Source organism: Mauremys mutica, chromosome 4 (genome assembly GCF_020497125.1).
Source record: "Mauremys mutica isolate MM-2020 ecotype Southern chromosome 4, ASM2049712v1, whole genome shotgun sequence".
In the NCBI taxonomy this organism is placed as follows: domain Eukaryota; kingdom Metazoa; phylum Chordata; order Testudines; family Geoemydidae; genus Mauremys; species Mauremys mutica.
Window position 1 is genome coordinate 149,544,308 of NC_059075.1, and position 24,037 is coordinate 149,568,344.

General features: G+C 49.3%; 1 protein-coding gene across 8 annotated transcripts; it reads left to right on the plus strand.

Annotated features, from left to right (window-relative positions):
- The first annotated feature begins 1,308 nt into the window (after positions 1-1,308).
- On the plus strand, positions 1,309-21,696 carry LOC123368306 (zinc finger protein OZF-like). 8 transcript variants are annotated; one of them, XM_045013011.1, is made up of 5 exons: positions 1,309-1,559; positions 2,813-2,939; positions 4,097-4,210; positions 9,024-9,113; positions 9,692-11,518. In XM_045013011.1, exons 2-5 carry the CDS (start codon positions 2,813-2,815, stop codon positions 11,128-11,130), a joined length of 1,770 nt encoding a protein of 589 aa, XP_044868946.1. In that variant the 5' UTR covers positions 1,309-1,559; the 3' UTR covers positions 11,131-11,518. The 8 variants fall into 8 exon arrangements, with proteins under 8 accessions (XP_044868946.1, XP_044868945.1, XP_044868943.1 ...); XM_045013012.1 differs by lacking the exons at positions 1,309-1,559; positions 2,813-2,939; positions 4,097-4,210; positions 9,024-9,113; positions 9,692-11,518 and adding exons at positions 13,044-13,447; positions 14,649-14,775; positions 15,932-16,045; positions 18,335-18,424; positions 19,002-21,696; XM_045013010.1 differs by lacking the exons at positions 1,309-1,559; positions 4,097-4,210; positions 9,024-9,113; positions 9,692-11,518 and adding exons at positions 15,932-16,045; positions 18,335-18,424; positions 19,005-21,696 and having other exon boundaries at positions 2,257-2,939.
- The last annotated feature ends 2,341 nt before the right edge of the window (positions 21,697-24,037 follow it).

The following is a 24,037-nucleotide window of genomic DNA, read 5'->3' on the forward strand; positions in this document are numbered from 1 at the left end:
AGCTTTATTGTGCTAATTTACTAGTAGTTCAGTTGTTCTAACCTTTGTTCATTGTATATGCGACATCTGTCAGGTGCAAGGTGTATGCTCTCTTAAGGTTTGCCAAGGATGAACTGTGTGCTAGGTACAGTTAGTGCAAATGTGTCCTTGATCTAATGCTACTTGTGTGCTATGGTCTATTGCCAGCTAAACTGCTGTGTGCATAATTAGATAAGAAAAGGTGTGTAAGGTCTGTGGAATTTGGAATTTTCTGTCTCCTAAATGAGGAGAATACAAATATCAGCTAAACTGTGCTCACAGTTTGAAACCGAGTGAAGATGTAAGTGCTGCGAGGCAGGTTTCCGAGGGATAGCAGTGTTAGTCTGTATCAGCTAATACAGTCAGGGTGGATGTGGCCCATTCCCAACAGTTGACAAGAAAGCCTGAATATCAGCAGAGGAAAAAAAATATTTATTGTAGTGCTAACGAGGCCAATTCAATTAGGGTGCCAGCAATGCCCCTCTGCCATGTACATTGACCAAACCAGATAGTCTCTACGCAAAAGAATAAATGGACCCAAATCAGACCTTCTTGTCAACTGTTGAGAATGGGCCACATCCACCCTGACTGTATTAGCCTCATTAGCACTGATCCCCCACTTGGTAAGGCAACTCCCATCTTTTCATGTGCTGTCTATTTATACCTGCCTACTGTATTTCACTCCATGCATCTGATGAAGTGGGTCATAACCCATGAAAGCTTATGCCCAAATAAATTTGTTAATCTCTAAAGTGCCACAAGGACTCCTCATTTTTTTCCTGCAAGACAGTTCTCTAGATTAGCCATTTTTCCCATTCTTAATTTATCTAAGAGCCAAGAAAGGTTAGTCATAGAGATTTCTTGAATTGTAACTGTCCATATAATTTATGTGAAAACATTATCTCTGCATCTGCAACAATTTGGTTGACTACTGCTTTTGGTTGATCTTTTTTTTCATGCATGTGGTATGGCTACTGTCAAATCAGCTACTAAGCAGAGCCAGGGGTATGATATTTGGCAGAATGTAGCCCAGATAGGGAGTGTTAGCTCCGGGAATGACATATTCTTCTCTCACCACAGAGGCACTTAGGCTGCTGGGAGAAGTATTTTATCACTTACAGCCACTCTGATCCCAGATCCAGATGTGAATAATTATTAAATAATGTATTAATTTACTAATAGCCACTGTTATAAACCTCAACCACATTTCTTAGGGTAGAGTGTTTGAAAAGGCGTCTCTCACCCTGACGAATGACTATGAAATGTTCTTTGACCCGGGGCTGGAACTCAGGGGCTGGGGGGGCAGGAGCGGCAGCCCCCCTGGCCGGAAGTGGTTTCCATCCTACCCAGGATGCCCAGCCCCCCGTAACATCGCTCTAATTCCCGCCTTTGCAGAAGGGACCGGACCGGGAGCCACCAACAACCAGGAACCGACTTCCCCGCGTCTCCCCAGCGGCTCCCTCCGCCCCTCGCTCCCCGACCGGGCTGATTGAGGCTTAAACCCGCCGAGCTCCGGGTCCCGCCCCGCCCAGACGCGCCCAGTAATTGCTGCGGGGGGCGGGCTCGGGGCGGGTCCTTCTCGTGCCCCGCGGAGCCCTGGGGGCCGAGCCCGGCCCGAGCGGCGCGTGCGGAGCGAGGACCCCGCAGGCTGCAGCCCCATCGCCCGGCGCGGTGAGCGGGGCCCGGGGGCGCAGCCGGAGGCGGCCGCGGAGGGAGGGAAGCAGCCGCCGAGGCTGGAAATCGCCGCCTGGGGAGGGAGCTGCTGGGGGCGGAGCCGAACCGCGCCTGGGCCCGGAGCCCCCCCCGGGGCCGGTTTGTGCAGCGGAGCCCGGCAGGGGCCGCGCCCCAGCGCGCGAGAACCCGAGCGACCCCCCCTGCTCGCTGCTGGGGGCGGGCGGGGCCTTCCCGGGGCGGCGCTGCGGGGGCTGCCGGGCTCTGCCCCCTCCCGCCGAGCGGGCACCGGCCGGGGCTGGGGGCGGGGCCTGTCGGGCGGTTCCTCCGGCCTGTGCTGCGGGCGGGGACCAGCCTGCTCGGGAGCCCGGGTTAGGTGACCAGACAGCAAATGTGAAAAATTGGGGGGGGGGTGGGGGGTAATAGGAGCCTGTATAAGAAAAAGACCCCAAAATTGGGACTGTCCTTATAAAATCGGGACATCTGGTCACCCTAGACCGGGTTGGGGCCAGGCTGGGGCCGCTGCACATACTGGCAATGGGCGTCGCGCTGGGAGGTTGCACTGAGTCCATGGGTACCGAATGGGGGTGGCTGGGGGTTTCCTTTTGTGACTTTCCCATCGCCCAGCGTGTTGGGGATTCACCGAGAGCCCTCTGGAGCGAAAAGCCTGGAATGCTGCTGCTGCTCGAGCTACAGCTCTGGCTGGGGCTTCCAGAGTCTGTCTAGACGGCAACTGAAAATCTGCAGCCGGGCTGTGCCAGCTGATACAGCTCAGCGTAGCGGGAGTTTAATTGTGGTGCAGACATTTGGGCTTCTGCTGGAGCCTGGGCTTTAGGACCCTGCTCTGTGTAGCTCAAGAACAAATAAGTTTGGTCCAGTAAGAGAGATTATCTCCCTCACCTTGTCTCTGAACCAACCCTGTACACACCCCAGCATGCCGCTCCAGGAAAGCTCTGTCCATTAATTTTTTTCACTGAGACAAACTGCAACCATAGTAATGGTACAAACTTTCAAGCCTCCCAGGGCCCTCCCAGTTCCATGGACCACTGCATCACCTGCAACAGCTATTCCTCTATCAGTGTGTAAACTTTGCCGTGCTGAGTTGGGTTGTTTGTCCTTTCAGATGTCAGTGACGTTTGAGGATGTGGCCATGTATTTCTCCCCAGCGGAGTGGGCACTGCTGGGCGAGGAGCAAAGGCAACTTTATAGACACGTCATGTGGGAAAATTACCAGACACTGGTCTCATTAGGTGAGGAGCTGCGTCTGTGAGATCAGGGCCCCAGTGCACTCGGTGCTGCACAGAGACACAGTAACTGAGATGGAGCATTGGTATGTGTGGTTGGGTGGAGAAGTGTCTATGGGGATTGAAGGAGGGGTGTATGGGTGTGGATGGATAGAGGCATGTTTCATTGAGCAGAGCAGCCAGTTCATGGGGAGACAATTTGGGTGAGGCAATATCTTTCATTGGTCCAACTTCTGTTGGTGAGAGAGACAAGCTTTTGAGCCACACAGAGCTCTTCCTCAGGTCTGGGAAAGGAAAGCTGCTCTCTCTCACCAACAGAAGTTGGTCCAATAAAAGATGTCGCCTCACTCGCCTGGTCTCTCTAATATCCCGGGACTGATACGGCTCTAACTGCACTGCATATCTTCAAGAGGACACACTTCCACCCATGGTCACTAGCGCTCCACAGTTTAATGCAAGAGAATTCTGGCTCTTGTAGTTCCCCAGACAGCACATGAGCATTGGATTGTGTGTTCCCCAGGCCTACAGGATGAACAGCCAGACAACACCACAGTGAAGGAGAAAGACAGACTGGGTTCATCTAAGCTGGTGTATACTGGGTTCATCTATGCTGCTCTGGCTGTCCTGGGTCAGTTGACTCAGGATGTGGGACTCAGGCTGCGGGGCTAAAAGTTGCTGTGTAGACATTCCTGCTTGTGTTGGAGCCTCTGCTCTGGGATCCTCCCTCCAAATATCCACTCAGCAATTTTACAGTCCCACAGCCCAAGCCCCTCAAGCCCAAGACCTCTGACCCAGGCCAGCTACAGCTGTTTAATTCCTAGGTAAACGTATCCATCAGAGGGAGAGGGGTGCTGGGCCATAGCAGTGTAACTCTCCTAGGCTAAGGAGAAATATCCAGCATTTGCCACATCTGTGCCCCCCAATCCCTTCAGACACCGCGGTCATGTCCGTCTGCCCTTTCCACAGGTGCCAGGTTGTTTGCAACTCAGTATCCCGCCACTGCCGGGCACCAGGAGTGTTGACCATAAGTTGCAGTTCATGTTTCCATAGAAAAAAATTGCCTATTAGCCTTCACAATTAGCTCATTGCCTAATTGGCACCTGTGGAAAGTGCAGCAGTTCTGTACCTAGAAATGCTTAGTTGTGATGCTTTTCTCTAAGCAGGAATCCAGACCCCCAAGCCAGTGATGATCTCTAGCATAGAGGCAGGAGAAGATCTGTGTGTGCAGGGCCCCACAGAAGATGAAGATGGGAACATCCTGAGAGCCACCCACCCAGGTGAGGAAGGAGTTAAAGTGATGTGCAGGGATCAACCAAAAGCAGAAGGCTGCTGGAATCCTGATATGTTTTTGCCAAAGTGACAATACATCCCAGAATGTTAGTCTTTTAGTCTAATATTAGGCTTTTTGAGAACAGTATCATATTGTCGACTCTCATTCTATTCTTGATCCAGTATAACCACCACATTCTTTTCTGCTATACTGCTGCCAAGCCAGTTATTCCCCATTTTCTAGTTCTGCATTTCATTTTTCCTTCCTAAGTGAACTATTTCGTACATGTGTTTCTTGAATGTCACCTTGTTGATTTCAGACCAGTTCTCCAGTTTGTCAGCATCCTTTAGAATTCTAATCCTGTCCACCAAAGTGTTTGTAACCCTTCCCTGGCTGTCTGCATCATTGGCCGAGAAGCACTTGGGAATCTCCCTTCCAAGTTCAGGCCCAATTTTGTAGGTACTCGGCATTGTTCCATCGCTTTTGTGGGCTCTCAGTTGATATTCATAAGGGATTTTCTTATTACTCCCCGGGACTGGTTGGGAGACAACATCATGTTGTGGGAGTGAGGAGACCTGGACTGTATTCCTCATTCTGCCACTTAGCTGCTGGCAGACCGTGGACAATGTTGTATTAATTCATATAGACAATATGGGCCCAGAGGGACAAAGGTGTTAACATGACACTGTCATGGGCATCATTAAAGAATGTTAAATAAGGTTTGGGGTTTGGAATATAGAGACAGTAGCCTGCTTAGTACCATGCAAACACCATGAAAAATTCTTTCTATTCTTTTATTAAAGGTACAGAAAAAGAAGATTAAAGAGTTAAGGCATTTGAATGTCAGGGATGATGCATGACTCTTTTTACAATGTCCCTTGTTGCCTTTCCCTTTAGCTGCAGAGAGTGTTTAAACAAAAGGCCTCTGTTTGAAAGTCTTTTAGATGGTATTAAACACAGTAATGACTGTCCCTTTGAAATGTTGGAGCTGTTGTTGATATTATTAAAATCCGATCCCGTTTCCTAGGAGACAAAAAAACACAAACCCACTCGAGGGAAGAGACAAGAACAGCAAAGATAGAACATGCGGCTTCTATCTTGGGTTTACTCTTAATTGCTGCTTCACGGCTGGAGAAACACAGGCATGATACATGATCTGATCAGCCAATTGGAGACCTGCCTGGCAAACCTGTCCAGCGTTGGTCTGTTCTGGACAATGCGTTTGGCTGCCTCTTTGATCACAGGCTTACAGAACGGTTGCAAACTATGGCAGTTCTGACAGGCTAAGGCAGACTCTTATTTACTAGAAGGCAGAGGGAGAAGAGTAAGAAAGAGAAGAAATATGGCGGGGAATGAAAAGGAATTCATGGGAGTTAAGAGCATGGGCGCCGACTTATATGGGCTCCTGGGGCTTTAGCCCCAGGAATATTCACAGACAGGGGCTCTGCTCCAGCAATATTTGGAGCTAGGTTTCTCCCCTGCTGTGCGCTGCCGGCAGCCCAGAGCCTTTTAAATCCCAGCCGCGGCAGAGAATCAGAGGGCTCTGGGCTGCCCTCCGCAGCGGGGAGCCCAGAGCCCTCTGATTCCCGGCCGCGGCTGGGATTTAAAAGGCTCTGGGCTGCCCGCCGCGGCGGGGAGCCCAGAGCCCTCTGATTCCCGGCCGCGGCTGGGATTTAAAAGGCTCTGGGCTGCCCGCCGCGGCGGGGAGCCCAGAGCCCTCTGATTCCCGGCTGCGGCTGGGATTTAAAGGGCTCTGGGCTCCCCGCCGCAGCGGGAAGCCCAGAGCCCTCTGATTCCCGGCTGCGGCTGGGATTTAAAAGGCTCTGGGCTCCCCGCGGTTGCAGGCAGCCCAGAGCCCTTTAAATCCCAGCCGCGGCTGAGATTTAAAAGGCTCTGGGCTGCCCGCCACGGCGGGGAGCCCAGAGCCCTCTGATTCCCGGCCGCGGCTGGGATTTAAAAGGCTCTGCGCTCCCCGCGGTTGCAGGCAGCCCAGAGCCCTTTAAATCCCTGCCGCGGCTGAGTTTTTAAGGGCTGCGGGCTCCCCGCGGTTGCAGGCAGCCCTGATCCCTTTAAATCCCAGCCGCTGCTGGGATTTAAAGGGATCAGGGCTGCCTGCAACCGCGGGGAGCCCAGAACCCTTTAAATCTCAGCCGCTGCTGGGATTTAAAGGGATCAGGGCTGCCTGCAACCGCGGGGAGCCCGCAGCCCTTAAAAACTCAGCCGCGGCAGGGATTTAAAGGGCTCTGGGCTGCCTGCAACCGCGGGGAGCGCAGAGCCTTTTAAATCCCAGTCGCGGCCGGGAATCAGAGGGCTCTGGGCTCCCCGCCGCGGCGGGCAGCCCAGAGCCTTTTAAATCTCAGCCGCGGCTGGGATTTAAAGGGCTCTGGGATCCCCGCGGCTGCCAGCAGCCCAGAGCCCTTTGAATCCCAGCCTCTGTCCGCTGATTGCCCCCTCCCCAGACCCCTGCGCCAACTGCCCCCCAGAACCTCCACCCCCTATCTAAGCCCCAGTGGTCCTTGTTCCCCGATTACCCCCTCCCGAGACCCCTGCCCCTAACTGCCCCTTGGGACCTCAGCCCCTATCTAAGCCTCCCTTCTCCTTGTCCCCAACTGCCCCCTCCTGAGACCCCACCCAACTTCCCCCCCCAGGACCGCACCCCCTACCTGTCCCCTGATAAACCTCTTAGACTCCCATGCCTATCCAATTGCTGCCTGTCCCCTGACTGCCCCTTCGAACCTCTGCCCCATCCAACTCCCCCTGCTCCTTGTCCCTTGACTGCCCCCCGGAACTCCCTACCTCTTCTCCAACCCCCAAACCGCTTACTGTGCCACTCAGACCAGCGTATCTGGCTCCATGCAGCTCCAGACAGTTGCTGCCATGCTCCCCCATGGAGCCCACAGCCCTCTCCCACCCCCAGCACCTGCCTTCCAGATTTGAACACCTCAAAATTCAGGAGTGCTCAAGCTCGGTTTGGGCAGCTTTTACTTCATTTCTCCCAAATCAGTTTCCCCTGCAAGGTGCCAACTGAAGGTGTTGGAGAACAGAGAGATCAGGTGGCCTCCTAATGCCTGGAAAAGAGACAAAGGCCGGAGAAGGGAGTGTCAGTGCCTGTGCGGACTTCTGGGAAGTGCACGGTGTGGAAGGGGATGCTGTGATGCTTTGGAACAACTCCATACAAAGCCAGTCAGGACTCTGGGGGAGCCTCCTCTCTCGGAGCATACTGTCTCCAGGGCAAGAAGCTTACACCTTCCTGGGTCTGACCTCGGAGCATTCAGCATGCCCTTCCACGTCATGCACTTTCCAAAGTGAGTCTGCCCAGGCTGGTCCTGGGGCAACCAGAGGTCGCTGCACCCCAACTCTGCAGTCAGATGTGACTCTCAGTCAGACTGTAAAACAGAAGGTTTATTAGATGACGGGAACACAGTTTAAACAGAGCTTGTTGCTACAGAAAACAGAACCCCTCTGTCAGGTCCATCTTGGGGGGTGGGGAGCCCAGAACCAAGTTCTGGGTCTCTCCCAATTTCCCCAGCCAGCTCCAAACTGACACTCCCTCCTCTGGCCTCTGTGTCTCTTCTGGACAAGGAGGCCACCTGATCTCTTTGTCCCCAACACCTTCAGTTGGCATCTTGCAGGGGAAACTGAGGCACCCACACAGTATTCAGAGAAAATATTAAGAACATTCCCACTTCATCACAACAGATGCAACAAAATATAATACTGTATATTGAAGTAGGCAAGTGCTGCTTCTGACTTTCCACTTTTAATTGACCCTTGTAATCTTGTGGCACTGATGCATTGTAGCTTCATTTTATATCGGCTTGCAGGGCGGGAGCGGGGGGGCCCCACCATTTTGGGCCCCACCAAAAATTATACAAACCTGCCGCCTATGGTTAAGAGGGATGGGGGGACAAAAATCTCACATTCCAGGTGATTTTGGGGAGTTAGCCAGAACTGATAATAGTGGCAGTATCCTCCAGCTCCCTCTCTCTGGTCCATTCTTGTTAAGACATCTCTTAGGATTAGGACAAAGAAGATCTGGGGTCCCAAAATCAGGATTAGTGTGGCAGCATGATGGTATCGCTCACTGCAGCAGCTGTTGGCACATACCTGCTGTTGCTGGTTTTTTTCAGTCAGCAACGGTTGCGTTCAGTTCCTCTCCTTTATTGTCCCCCGAAAATGTTTTCTTTTGAGAAATCATTAAAGGAAGTAGTGAGCAAAATAGCCCAGCCCCTCATTGTTTTTCTGTCAGGCCTCAATTAAACTCAGTCATTTTGGTTCGTTACTGTCCAGTTCCACATTTCTCGTGCTTACAGCCATCATTTTAACACTGCCCTTGAATTGTATTATAGGCCTTTTATATTTGGACTAATTCTGTCGCCCTTTTTTTATTTTTCACCTTTTCCCATCGACATTAATTGTTGTAGGATATTGTAACACTGAATAAACTTTCTCACAGTTTTTACAATTAAATGGCCAATTAGGAACAATTTCTGGGCCCAGTTATTACAACAAGAAGTTACTCCTTTGACTCAGGTTCTCTCCCACCCTTTGTGTATTTAGTATATAAGCTCTTCAACATCAGGGTGGTCTCACTGTAATTTTGTGCAGCACCTGGTGCTATGGTACCGTGATCTCAGTTGTGCTACCATAACACAAAATAAGTGTCCAGACCCAAATAGATGCCCCTCTTGTGCATTGTGGAACCCACTGTGCAACAGTGACCATAAATAAGTAATTTACAGTGCAGGGGAAAGGGCTTCTCTCAGTGATAGTCATTCGGTCTATGTGCTGTCAACTAAAGAGCTTTTGTCTTGGTGTAGATTTTCCAGATGCAGAAGAGACCTGGGACTGGCCAGCAATTGAAAGCTCCTTGGGCTTCTTCCTCACACAAAGCTCTTCCCCTGGAGCAGGTAGGGAACCAGCTCTGCCCTTTCCAGCAGTGGGAGCTGGAGAGCTCATTTCAGGAATCGTCCATCAGCTGCAAACTCTCCCCTCACAGAGCATTACAATAGGGATTGAAGCCCAAACATGAGAAGTGCTACAGCTCCTCACTCTCACATCCCCGTAGAAACTCCATCACTCCCCTTACGCAGATTCCCCCAGTCTCTCCCCCTCCCCCATTTTCCAAAGAACACGGAGCTGTTGGGATCCATCCCAGTGTGAGTGTTCCCTGTGTGTCCCCTGGGAGAGGGGTGTCAGTGCTGGTGTGCGGTGATGCTGTTCTCCCCAGTAAGATGGGCCTCAGAGTAGGGAGAGAATTGTGGGGGCTGATTTCCAGGTTTATTTTGGGGGGTATTATCAGGGCCTATGGGACACTGACCATCTCCTCCTTCCCAGCACTGGGGCCCCTGGGAGTTTGGCCTCTTGCATTCAACTGCCGATGGCCAGCCCTGCTCTGACGGGAGAGGCATAGGGCTGCTGGGAATATTAGTCGTTTCTCTTTGTGAGGAGCACAAGAAATAACATCTGAATTCTCTTCCTCACCAAGCAGGGGCGAGGAACCTGAACAGAGCTGTGGGGCAGACTCCTGAGGAAGGGCCTGGTAACCTGGAGCCACTCAGGCCTTTCCCAGGGACATCAGGGAAGAACCATTCCAAGAAATCTGAGCGGGGAAGACATCACAAGAGTCAGGGGAGGCCACAAAGGCAGAGGAAAAATCTGACCAGGAAGGAGCCAGCAACCTCAAGAGGCCATCAGAGGAGATCCAGGCCAGATCCAAAGCCTGCAAAGGGAAAAGCGGAGTCCAGAAAGAGCTTATATACCTGCCGTGTGTGCAGGGAAGAATTCAAGGTGCAGAGAGACCTGATAAGTCACCACAGGATGGTTCATAAGAAACAGGAACTGTATAACTGTAGCGAGTGTGCGGAGAGCTTTAGGAGAAAGAAGGAGCTCAGCGCACATGGGAAAGCTCACAGAAAGAAGAGACACCATCCCTGTTCTGAATGTGGGAAGATATTCAACCAGTTATCACTGCTCACTGCCCACCAGAGAATCCACACTGGAGAGAGACCATATCACTGTGCTGAGTGCGGAAAAAGATTCTTATACTTATCAGCTTTTACCATCCACAAGAGAATCCACTCAGGAGAGAGACCCTATGCCTGCACTGAGTGTGGAAAGCAATTTATGGATTCGTCGACATTTCGTGATCACCAGAGAATCCACTCAGAAAAGAGACCCCATCGCTGTAACCAATGTGGGAAAGGCTTCAAACATACATCAAGTCTTACTAGACACCAGAAAATCCACAGCGGAGAGAAACCCTTCTTGTGCCACGAGTGTGGGAAAAAGTTCTGCCTACAAGAACATCTGATCAGACATCAGAGGATCCACACTGGGGAGCAGCCCCATTGCTGTGCTAAGTGTGGGAAAAAATTCAGTCTCCTTCAAAGTCTCAAGAGGCACCAGGAAATCCATAGGACAGGGAGACTCCATCGCTGTGCCGAGTGTGGGAAAATATTCCGTCGTCTAGAAAATCTCTCTAGACACAAGAGAGTCCACACTGGGGAACTCTATCGCTGTACTGACTGTGGAAAAGGCTTTGTCCATCTACAACATCTCACTAGCCACCAAAGAATCCACACTGGAGAGAAACCCTATTGCTGCTCTGAGTGTGGGAAAAGTTTCACCCAATTGTCAGGCCTCACCAACCACCTGATAATCCATTCAGGAGAGCGACCCTATCACTGCACTCAGTGTGGGAAGTGCTTTGCTCACAAGTCATCTCTCACTGAACATCTGAAAATCCATTCAGGAGAGCGACCATATTCCTGCATTCAGTGTGGGAAGCACTTTGCTCGCTCATCATCTCTTACTCAGCATCAGAGAACCCACCCAGGAGAGCAACCATATTCCTGCGCTCAGTGTGGGAAGCGCTTTGCTCGCTTATCACGTCTTACTAAACACCAGAGCAGCCACTTTTCTTGATGGAGGGAACCTCTTCATTCTCTCACTTCACCCTGTTCTCAAACTCTGTAAAAGAGGGAGAACTTGCTCCCACTCTGAAATGTTCCCACCTCTTCACTAAGCAGACACGAGTTTAGCTGCCGGGTTTGTTAAAATTATTTTGTGTAGTCCTGGAGATGGGAGCATTTAACCCTAGAGGTACCAAAACATTCCATTGTGGGCATTATGGGCTGCAGCTGGGACAGAGATGATTGGTGTCAGGACTGCACTTTGGAGGCCACAAATCAATCAAACACCCACAAAACAAATTGATCAGCAGTACCAGGCCAGTGTCTCCCTGTTCCTCAAGTGGGGAGAAACGTGGCCTTGCTTCTCTGTCAGAGGGCGATGATGAGCTGCGACTTTATGTCACTGTTGTATTATTTTATTCCCTCCAAGAACGATGAAACAAGAGACTGATGAGTCTGAAATGGCTGCATTGCCATGTGTGTAGGTGAAGACCTGCAATTTTCCCTGCAGTGCTGACTTTATCCATGACTGCCTTTCTTTCTGGAGCAGGTTATGCCAGCTGCATTTCAGTTCAGTTGTAGTATTCTCTAAATTGTTATTCCCACTCTAGAAATGGGGGTGTTAGGCCTTGAACTAGTAAAAATCTCCCAGAAGCTTTATTGTGCTAATTTACTAGTAGTTCAATTGTTCTAACCTTTGTTCATTGTATATGCAACATCTGTCAGATGCAAGGTGTATGCTCTCTTAAGGTTTGCCAACGATGAACTGTGTGCTAGGTACAGTTAGTGTAAATGTGTCCTTGATCTAATGCTACTTGTGTGCTGTGGTCTATTGCCAGGTAAACTGCTGTGTGCATAATTAGATAAGAAAAGGTGTATATGGTCTGTGGAATTTGGAATTTTCTGTCTCCTAAATGAGGAGAATACAAATATCAGCTAAACTGTGCTCATAGTTTGAAACTGAGTGAAGATGTAAGTGCTGAGAGGCAGGTTGCCGAGGGGTAGCAATGTTAGTCTGTATCAGCTAATACAGTCAGGGTGGATGTGGCCCATTCCCAACAGTTGACAAGAAGGCCTGAATATCAGCAGAGGAAAAAAATTATTTATTGTAGTGCGAACGAGGCCAATTCAGTCAGGGTGCCAGCAATGCCCCTCTGCCATGTACATTGACCAAACCAGATAGTCTCTACGCAAAAGAATAAATGGACACAAATCAGACCTTCTTGTCAACAGTTGAGAATGGGCCACATCCACCCTGACTGTATTAGCCTCATTAGCACTGATCCCCCACTTGGTAAGGCAACTGCCATCTTTTCATGTGCTGTCTATTTATACCTGCCTACTGTATCTTTCACTCCATGCATCTGATGAAGTGGGTCATAACCCATGAAAGCTTATGCCCAGATAAATTTGTTAGTCTCTAAAGTGCCAAAAGGACTCCTCATTTTTTTCCTGCAAGACAGTTCTCTAGATTAGCCATTTTTCCCATTCTTAATTTATCTAAGACCCAAGAAAGGTTAGTCATAGAGATTTCTTGAATTGTAACTGTCCATATAATTTATGTGAAAACATTATCTCTGCATCTGCAACAATTTGATTGACTACTGCTTTTGGGTGATTTTTTTTTCATGCATGTGGTATGGCTACTGTCAAATCAGCTACAAAACAGACCCAGTGGTATGATATTTGGCAGAATGTAGCCCAGACACGGAGTGTCAGCTCCGGGAATAGCATATTCTTGTCTCACCACAGTGGCACTTAGGCTGCAGGGAAAAGTATTTTATCACTTGCAGCCACTCTCATCCCAGATCCAGATGTGAATAATTATTAAATAATGTATTAATTTACTAATAGCCACTGTTATGAACCTCAGTCATATTTCTTAGGATAGAGTGTTTGAAAAGGCGTCTCTCACCCTCCTGAAGGACCCGGGGGCTGGAACTCAGGGGCTGGGGGTGAAGGAGCGGCAGCCCCCCTGGCCGGAAGTGGTTTCCATCCTCCCCAGGGTGCCCAGCCCCCCCCCCGTAACATCGCTCCAATTCCCGCCTTTGCAGAAGGGACCGGACCGGGAGCCACCAACAACCAGGAACCGACTTCCCCGCGTCTCCCCAGCGGCTCCCTCCGCCCCTCGCTCCCCGACCGGGCTGATTGAGGGTTAAACCCGCCGAGCTCCGGGTCCCGCCCCGCCTAGACGCGCCCAGTAATTGCTGCGGGGGGCGGGCTCGGGGCGGGCCCTTCTCGTGCCCCGCGGAGCCCTGGGGGCCGAGCCCGGCCCGAGCGGCGCGTGCGGAGCGAGCCCCCCGCAGGCTGCAGCCCCAGCGCCCGGCGCGGTGAGCGGGGCCCGGGGGCGCAGCCGGAGGCGGCCGCGGAGGGAGGGAAGCAGCCGCCGAGGCTGGAAATCGCCGCCTGGGGAGGGAGCTGCTGGGGGCGGAGCCGAACCGCGCCTGGGCCCGGAGCCCCCCCGGGGCCGGTTTGTGCAGCGGAGCCCGGCAGGGGCCGCGCCCCAGCGCGCGAGAGCCCGAGCGACCCCCCTGCTCGCTGCTGGGGGCGGGCGGGGCCTTCCCGGGGCGGCGCTGCGGGGGCTGCCGGGCTCTGCCCCCTCCCGCCGAGCGGGCACCGGCCGGGGCTGGGGGCGGGGCCTGTCGGGCGGTTCCTCCGGCCTGTGCTGCGGGCTGGGACCAGCCTGCTCCGGAGCCCGGGTTAGGTGACCAGACAGCAAATGTGAAAAATTGGGGCGGGGGTGGGGGGATAATAGGAGCCTGTATAAGAAAAAGACCCCAAAATTGGGACTGTCCCTATAAAATCGGGACATCTGGTCACCCTAGACCGGGTTGGGGCCAGGCTGGGGCCGCTGCACATACTGGCAATGGGCGTCGCGCTGGGAGGTTGCACTGAGTCCATGGGTACCGAATGGGGGTGGGGGTTTCCTTGTGCGACTGCCCCATCGGCCAGTGTGTTGGGGATTCAACCAGAGCCCTCTGGAGCGAAAAGCCTGGGCTGCTGCTGCTACAGCTCTGGCTGGGGCTTCCAGAGTCTGTCTAGAGGGCAACTCAGAATCTGCAGCCGGGCTGTGCCGGCTGATATACACCAGCCTAGGAGCAGTTTAATTGCAGTGCAGACATTTGGGCTTCTGCTGGAGCCTGGGCTTTAGGAGCCTGCTCTTTGTAGCTCAAGAACAAATATATTTGGTCCAGTAAGAGAGATTATCTCCCCAACCCTGCCTCTCTAATATCCTGGGACCAACACGGCTACAACAGTGTAACCCTAATTTCCGCCCAAGAGAGAGGGAACGCCCAGGGAGGGGGTGACTGGGGAGTGAACCAACCCTGTACACATCCCAGCATGCTGCTCCAGGAAAGCTCTGTCCATTAATTTTTTTCACTGAGACAAACTGCAACCCTACTAATGGTACAAACTTTCAAGCCTCCCAGGGCCCTCCCAGTTCTATGAACCACTGCATCACCTGCAACAGCTATTCCTCTATCAGTCTGTAAACTTTGCCATGCTGAGTTGGGTTGTTTGTCCTTTCAGATGTCGGTGACGTTTGAGGATGTGGCCATATATTTCTCCCCAGCGGAGTGGGCACTGCTGGGCGAGGAGCAAAGGCAAATTTACAGACATGTCATGTGGGAAAATTACCAGACACTGGTCTCATTAGGTGAGGAGCTACGTCTGTAAGATCAGGGCCCCAGTGCACTGGGTGCTTCACAGAGACACAGTAACTGAGATGGAGCATTGGTCTGAGTGGTTGGGTGGAGAGGTGTCTATGGGGATTGAAGGAGGGGTGCATGGGTGTGGATGGATAGAGGCATGTTTCATTGAGCAGAGCAGCCAGTTCATGGGGAGACAATTTGGGTGAGGCAATATCTTTCATTGGTCCAACTTCTGTTGGTGAGAGAGACAAGCTTTTGAGCCACACAGATCTCTTCCTCAGGTCTGGGAAAGGAAAGCTTCTCTCTCTCTCACCAACAGAAGTTGGTCCAAAAGATGTCACCTCACTCGCCTGGTCTGTCTAATATCCTGGGACTGATACGGCTCTAACTGCACTGCATATCTTCAAGAGGACACACTTCCACCCATGGTCACTAGCGCTCCATAGTTTAATGCAAGAGAATTCTGGTTCTTGTAGTTCCCCAGACAGCACATGAGCATTGGATTGTGTGTTCCCCAGGCCTACAGGATGAACAGCCAGCTACCACCACAGTGAAGGAGAAAGACAGACTGGGTTCATCTAAGCTGGTGTATACTGGGTTCATCTATGCTGCTCTGGCTGTCCTGGGTCAGTTGACGCAGGATGTGGAACTCAGGCTGTGGGGCTAAAAGTTGCTGTGTAGACATTCCTGCTTGTGTTGGAGCCTCTGCTCTGGGATCCTCCCTCCAAATATCCACTCAGCAATTTTACAGTCCCACAGCCCAAGCCCCTCAAGCCTAAGACCTCTGACCCAGGCCAGCTACAGCTGTTTAATTCCTACGTAAACATATCCATCAGAGGGAGAGGAGTGCTGGGCCATAGCAGAGTAACTCTCCTAGGCTAAGGAGAAATATCCAGCATTTGCCACATCTGTGCCCCCCAATCCCTTCAGACACCGCGGTCATGTCCGTCTGCCCTTTCCATAGGTGCCAAGTTGTTTGCAACTCAATATCTCGCTACTGCCTGGCACCAGAAGTGTTGACCATAAGCTGCAGTTCATGTTTCCATGGAAAACAGTTGCCTATTAGCCTTCACAATTAGCTCATTGCTTAATTGGCACCTGTGGAAAGTGCAGCAGTTCTGTGCCTAGAAATGCTTAGTTGTGATGCTTTTCTCTAAGCAGGAATCCAGACCCCCAAGCCAGTGATGATCTCTAGCATAGAGCCAGGAGAAGATCTGTGTGTGCAGGGCCCCACAGAAGATGAAGATGGGAACATCCTTAGAGCCACCCACCCAGGTGAGGAAGGAGTTAAAGTGATGTGCAGGGATCAAACAAATAGCTGAAGGCAGCTGGAATCCTGATATGTTTTGGCCAAAGTGACAATACATCCTGGAATATTAGTCTTTTAGTCTAATATTAGGCTTTTTTAGAACAGTATCATGATGTCGACTACCATTCAATTCGTGATCCAGTATAACCACCACATTCTTTTCTGCTATACTGCTGCCAAGCCAGTTATTCCCCATTTTCTAGTTGTGCATTTCATTTTTCCTTCCTAAGTGAACTATTTCGTACATGTGTTTCTTGAATGTCACCTTGTTGATTTCAGACCAGTTCTCCAGTTTGTCAGCATCCTTTAGAATTCTAATCCTGTCCACCAAAGTGTTTGTAATCCTTCCCTGGCTGTCTGCATCATTGGCCGAGAAGCACTTGGGAATCTCCCTTCCAAGTTCAGGCCCAATTTTGTAGGTACTCGGCATTGTTCCATCGCTTTTGTGGGCTCTCAGTTGACATTCATAAGGGATTTTCTTATTACTCCCCGGGACTGGTTGGGAGACAACATCATGTTGTGGGAGTGAGGAGACCTGGACTGTATTCCTCATTCTGCCACTGAGCTGCTGGCAGATCTTGGACAATGTTGTATTAATTCATGTAGACAATATGGGCCCAGAGAGACAAAGGTGTTAACATGACACTGTTATGGGCATCATTAAAGAATGTTAAATAAGGTTTGGGGTTTGGAATATAGAGAGAGTAGCCTGCTTAGTACCATGCAAACACCATGAAAAATTATTTCTATTCTTTTATTAAAGATACAGAAAAAGAAGGTAAAAGAGTTAAGGTATTTGAATGTCAGGGATGATGCAAGATTTTTTTTTTTTTTACAATGTCCCTTGTTGCCTTTCCCTTTAGCTGCAGAGAGTCTTTAGACAAAAGGCCTCTGTTTGAAAGTCTTTTAGATGGTATTAAACACAGTAATGACTGTCCCTTTGAAATGTTGGAGCTGTTGTTGATATTATTAAAATCCGATCCCGTTTCCTAGGAGACAAAAAAACACAAACCCACTCAAGAGGGAAGAGACAAGAACAGCAAAGATAGAACATGCGGCTTCTTACTTGCTGCTTCACGGCTGGAGAAACACAGGCACGACACATGATCTGATCAGCCAATTGGAGACCTGCCTGGCAAACCTGTCCAGCGTTGGTCTATACTAGACAATGCGTTTGGCTGCCTCTTTGATCACAGGCTTACAAAACGGTTGCAAACTATGGCAGTTCTGGCAGGCTAAGGCAGACTCTTATTTACTAGAAGGCAGAGGGAGAAGAGTAAGAAAGAGAAGAAATATGGCGGGGAATGAAAAGGAATTCATGGGAGTTAAGAGGGATGGGGGGACAAAAATCTCACATTCCAGGTGATTTTGGGGAGTTAGCCAGAACTGATAATAGTGGCAGTATCCTCCAGCTCCCTCTCTCTGGTCCATTCTTGTTAAGACATCTCTTAGGATTAGGACAAAGAAGATCAGGGGTCCCAAAATCAGGATTAGTGTGGCAGCATGATGGTATCGCTCACTGCAGCAGCTGTTGGCACACACCTGCTATTGCTGGTTTTTTTCAGTCAGCAGGGGTTGCGTTCAGTTCCTCTCCTTTATTGTCCCCCAAAAATGTTTTCTTTTGAGAAACTCTTAAAGGAAATAGTGAGGAAAATAGCCCAGCCCCTCATTGTTTTGCTGTCAGGCCTAAATTAAACTCAGTCATTTTGGTTCATTACTGTCCTGTTCCACATTTCTCTTGCTTACTGCCATCATTTTAACACTGCCCTTGAATTGCATTATAGGCCTTTTATATTTGGACAAATTCTGTCGCTCTTTTTATATTTTTCACCTTTTCCCATCAACATTTATTGTTGTAGGATATTGTAACACGTTATAAACTTTCTCACAGTTTTTACAATTAAATGGCCAATTAGGGACAATTTCTGGGCCCAGTTATTACAACAAGAAGTTACTCCTTTGACTCAGGTTCTCTCCCACCCTTTGTGTATTTAGTATATAAGCTCTTCAACATCAGGGTGGTCTCACTGTAATTTTGTGCAGCACCTGGTGCTATGGTACCGTGATCTCAGTTGTGCTACCATAACACAAAATAAGTGTCCAGACCCAAATAGATGCCCCTCTTGTGCATTGTGGAACCCACTGTGCAACAGTGACCATAAATGAGTAATTTACAGTGCAGGGGAAAGGGCTTCTCTCAGTGATAGTCATTCGGTCTATGTGCTGTCAACTAAAGAGCTTTTGTCTTGGTGCAGATTTTCCAGATGCAGAAGAGACCTGGGACTGGCCAGCAATTGAAAGCTCCTTGGGCTTCTTCCTCACACAAAGCTCTTCCCCTGGAGCAGGTAGGGAACCAGCTCTGCCCTTTCCAGCAGTGGGAGCTGGAGAGCTCATTTCAGGAATCGTCCATCAGCTGCAAACTCTCCCCTCACAGAGCATTACAATAGGGATTGAAGCCCAAACATGAGAAGTGCTGCAGCTCCTCACCCTGACATCCCCCTAGAAACTCCATCTCTCCCCTTACGCAGATTCCCCCAGTCTCTCCCCCTCCGCCATTTTCCATAGAGCACAGAGCTGTTGGGATCCATCCCAGTGTGAGTGTTCCCTGTGTGTCCCCTGGGAGAGGGTGTCAGTGCTGGTGTGCGGTGATGCTGTTCTCCCCAGTAAGATGGGCCTCAGAGTAGGGAGAGAATTGTGGGGGCTGATTTCCAGGTTTATTTTGGGGGGTATTATCAGGGCCTATGGGACACTGACCATCTCCTCCTTCCCAGCACTGGGGCCCCTGGGAGTTTGGCCTCTTGCATTCAACTGCCGATGGCCAGCCCTGCTCTGACGGGAGAGGCATAGGGCTGCTGGGAATATTAGTCGTTTCTCTTTGTGAGGAGCACAAGAAATAACATCTGAATTCTCTTCCTCACCAAGCAGGGGCGAGGAACCTGAACAGAGCTGTGGGGCAGACTCCTGAGGAAGGGCCTGGTAACCTGGAGCCACTCAGGCCTTTCCCAGGGACATCAGGGAAGAACCATTCCAAGAAATCTGAGCGGGGAAGACATCACAAGAGTCAGGGGAGGCCACAAAGGCAGAGGAAAAATCTGACCAGGAAGGAGCCAGCAACCTCAAGAGGCCATCAGAGGAGATCCAGGCCAGATCCAAAGCCTGCAAAGGGAAAAGCGGAGTCCAGAAAGAGCTTATATACCTGCCGTGTGTGCAGGGAAGAATTCAAGGTGCAGAGAGACCTGATAAGTCACCACAGGATGGTTCATAAGAAACAGGAACTGTATCACTGTAGCGAGTGTGGGGAGAGCTTTAGGAGAAAGAAGGAGCTCAGCGCACATGGGAAAGCTCACAGAAAGAAGAGACACCATCCCTGTTCTGAATGTGGGAAGATATTCAACCAGTTATCACTGCTCACTGCCCACCAGAGAATCCACACTGGAGAGAGACCATATCACTGTGCTGAGTGCGGAAAAAGATTCTTATACTTATCAGCTTTTACCATCCACAAGAGAATCCATTCAGGAGAGAGACCCTATGCCTGCACTGAGTGTGGAAAGCAATTTATGGATTCGTCGACATTTCGTAATCACCAGAGAATCCACTCAGAAAAGAGACCCCATCGCTGTAACCAATGTGGGAAAGGCTTCAAACTTACATCAAATCTTACTAGGCACCAGAAAATCCACAGCGGAGAGAAACCCTTCTTGTGCCACGAGTGTGGGAAAAAGTTCTGCCTACGAGAACATCTGATCAGACATCAGAGGATCCACACTGGGGAGCAGCCCCATTGCTGTGCTAAATGTGGGAAAAAATTCAGTCTCCTTCAAAGTCTCAGGAGACACCAGGAAACCCATAGTACAGAGAGACTCCATCGGTGTGCTGAGTGTGGGAAAATATTCCGTCATTCAAACAGTCTTTTTAAACACCAGAGAGTGCACAATGGGAAACTCCATCGCTGTACTGACTGTGGAAAAGGCTTTGTCTATATACATCATCTCACTCGCCACCAGAGAATCCACACTGGAGAGAAACCCTATTGCTGCACTGAGTGTGGGAAAAGTTTCACTCAATCGTCAGGCCTCATCAACCACCAGAGAATCCATTCAGGAGAGCGACCCTATCCCTGCACTCAGTGTGGGAAGTGCTTTGCTCACTCATCATCTCTCACTGAACATCTGAAAACCCATTCAGGAGAGCGACCATATTCCTGCATTCAGTGTGGGAAGCACTTTGCTCGCTCATCATCTCTTACTCAGCATCAGAGAACCCACTCAGGAGAGCGACCATATTCCTGCGCTCAGTGTGGGAAGCGCTTTGCTCGCTCATCACATCTTACTAAACACCAGAGCACCCACTCAGAATAGAGACCCTGACCCTGGTGTTTGATGGAGGGAACCTCTTCATTCTCTCCCTTCACCCTGTTCCCAAAGCTGTAAAAGAGGGAGAACTTTCTCCCACTCTGAAATGTTCCCACCTCTTCACTAAGCAGACACAAGTTTCGGTGCTGGGTTTGTTAAAATAATTTGTATGGTCCTTGAGAGGTACCGAAATGTTCTATTGTGGGCATAATGGGCTGCAGGTGGGACAGAGATGACAGGAGTCAGGACTGCACTTTGGAGGCCCTGGTTTCTCCCAAGCCGTTTGTTCACTGCGTCTCCCATCCTCTCAGGCTCCACAGATTGAATTAATTGTTTTATTTCTTCTGGGATCTTGGGGTTTGGAAAAATGGGCAGGGACTGAAAAGGAGCTTTTGTCTCCTGAGTTAATGAAAGGCTGTGACATCCCCTGTGTGCCTCTCATAGTACTGAATCAAAAGGAAAGTTGTTTTTGATTTGGCTTTGAGAGAAAATTATGAATGAAGCTGTCTTGATAGTTGGCTTCATGCATAATGCAGCCAGGGTCCTGTCATCACACCTAATTGCCAGGCAAGCAATACCAGCTAGGACCGGCAGGTTGGAGATTGGAGTTTCCGGGTCACACAACGATGATACAGCTAAAGTCAAGACACCCCTTCTCTGAAATAGTGGGCCTGTCAGACAATATATCAGAGACAACATTTCTAAGGAACAGCACCAACAGGTGGTGTGGGACTGTACTTTGGTTTGATGCTGCATTTCTTGGTGGATAGACAAGTCAGATTTCCATCCCCTGCTCTCTGCAAATCAGCTCTCACGTCCTCCTTGGAATAACCATATTACGTGAAAGATCCTTCTTCATTACAACAGGATACATTGTGGTGACAGGTGCTTTAACTTACATCTCTACCCACTGGGGCTTCTTGAGCTCCCCATCCTGTTCCTGTGGGACTCAAGAACAAACAGACCATGCCATTTGGTTATGGACTGTCTTCTTTATCATCTTGATGGTAGATGCAAATGCTTGACCTCTATGGATGCTGCTGTCATGATTAGCGTGACTATATCACTTACCCAACATCTATCTAATTCATTGTGCCAGCAGAAGTCATACACCAGAGAAAAAGGCAAAGGCATGTGTCAAGGCAGTAAAAACTAAAAAAGAGCCACCGTGGCTTAACAATCATGTAAAAGAAGCAGTGAGAGATAAAAAGACTTCCTTTAAAAAGTGGAAGTCAGATCCTAGTGAGGTAAATAGAAAGGAGCATAAACACTGCCAAATTAAGTGTAAAAATGTAATAAGAAAAGCCAAAGAGGAGTTTGAAGAACGGCTAACCAAAAACACCAAAGGTAATAACAATGTTTTTTAAGTACATCAGAAACAGGAAGCCTGCTAATCAACCAGTGGGGCCCCTCGATGATTGAGATACAAAAGGAGCACTTAAAGATGATAAAGTCATTGCGGAGAAACTAAATGGATTTTTGCTTCAGTCTTCACAGCTGAGGATGTTAGGGAGATTCCCAAACCTGAGCCGGCTTTTGTAGGTGACAAGTCTGAGGAACTGTCACAGATTGAAGTGTCACTAGAGGAGGTTTTGGAATTAATTGATAAACTTAACATTAACAAGTCTCCGGGACCAGATGGCATTCACCCAAGAGTTCTGAAAGAACTCAAATGTGAAGTTGCAGAACTATTAACTAGGGTTTGTAACCTGTCCTTTAAATCGGCTTCTATATACAACGACTGGAAGATAGCTAATGTAACGCCAATATTGAAAAAGGGCTCTAGAGGTGATCCTGGCAATTACAGACCGGTAAGTCTAACGTCGGTACTGAGCAAATTAGTCAAAACAATAGTAACGACTAAAATTGTCAGACATCTAGAAGAACATAAATTGTTGGGCAAAAGTCAACATGGTTTCTGTAAAGGGAAATCATGTCTTACTAATCTATTAGAGTTCTTTGAAGGGGTCAACAAACATGTGGACAAGGGGGATCTTGTGGACATAGTGTACTTAGATTTCCAGAAAGCCTTTGACAAGGTCCCTCACCAAAGGCTCTTATGTAAATTAAGTTGTCACGGGATAAAAGGGAAGGTCCCTTCATGGATTGAGAACTGGTTAAAAGACAGGGAACAAAGGGTAGGAATTAATGGTAAATTCTCAGAATGGAGAGGGGTAACTAGTGCTGTTCCCCAAGGGTCAGTCCTCGGACCAATCCTATTCAACTTCTTCATAAATGATCTGGAGAAAGGGGTAAAAAGTGAGGTGGCAAAGTTTGCAGATGATACTAAACTGCTCAAGATAGTTAAGACCAAAGCAGATTGTGAAGAACTTCAAAAAGATCTCACAAAACTAAGTGATTGGGCAACAAAATGGCAAATGAAATATAATGTGGATAAATGTAAAGTAATGCACATTGGAAAAAATAACCCCAACTATACATTCCATATGATAGTGGCTAATTTAGCCACAACAAATCAGGAAAAAGATCTTGGAGTCATCGTGGATCGTTCTCTGAAGATGTCCACGCAGTGTGCAGAGGCGGTCAAAAAAGCAAACAGGATGTTAGGAATCATTAAAAAGGGGATAGAGAATAAGACTGAGAATATATTATTGCCCTTATATAAATCCATGGTACACTCACATCTTGAATATGTGTACAGATGTGGTCTCCTCATCTCAAAAAAGATATACTGGCACTAGAAAAGGTTCAGAGAAGGGCAACTAAAATGATTAGGGGTTTGGAACGGGTCCCATATGAGGAGAGATTAAGGCGGCTAGGACTTTTCAGCTTGGAAAAGAGGAGACTAATGGGGGATATGATAGAAGTATATAAAATCATGAGAGATGTGGAGAAAGTAGATAAGGAAAAGTTATTTACTTATTCCCATAATACAAGAACTAGGGGTCACCAAATGAAATTAATTGGCAGCAGATTTAAAACCAATAAAAGGAAGATCTTCTTCACACAGCGCACAGACAACTTGTGGAACTCCTTACCTGAGGAGGTTGTGAAGGCTAGGACTATAACAGCATTTAAAAAAGAACTGGATAAATTCATGGAGGTTAAGTCCATTAATGGCTATTAGCCAGGATGGGTAAGCAATGGTGTCCCTAGCCTCTGTTTGTCAGAGGGTGGAGGTGGATGGCAGGAGAGAGATCACTTGATCATTACCTGTTAGGTTCACTCTCTCTGGGGCACCTGGCATTGGCCACTGTCGGTAGACAGGATACTGGGCTGGATGGACCTTTGGTCTGACCCAGTACGGCGGTTTTTATGTTCTTATGTTAAAGCTGATTCCCCACTCTGGCACTTCGAGTGCAGAAGGTGGGGGCCTGCAAGGATTCAAAAAATTAATACTGGTCACTCCAGGCTTGTATTAAACTCCCAAGGTTACAGCTTCTCTCTGACCTTGGATGGGTAGATGCTGCCACCACCCAAATGCAAACCCCTGGGAACCCAGGAAGGCACAGTTGGGAATTCCTTTCCCAGGGGTACCCTCAAGCCCTTTCACACACACACCCACCCTCCAGGGAGGAGCTGAGAAAGAAAACAAAGGAAATTAGCTGTTGCCCCCAGGTAATTAAACAACATATGCACAAA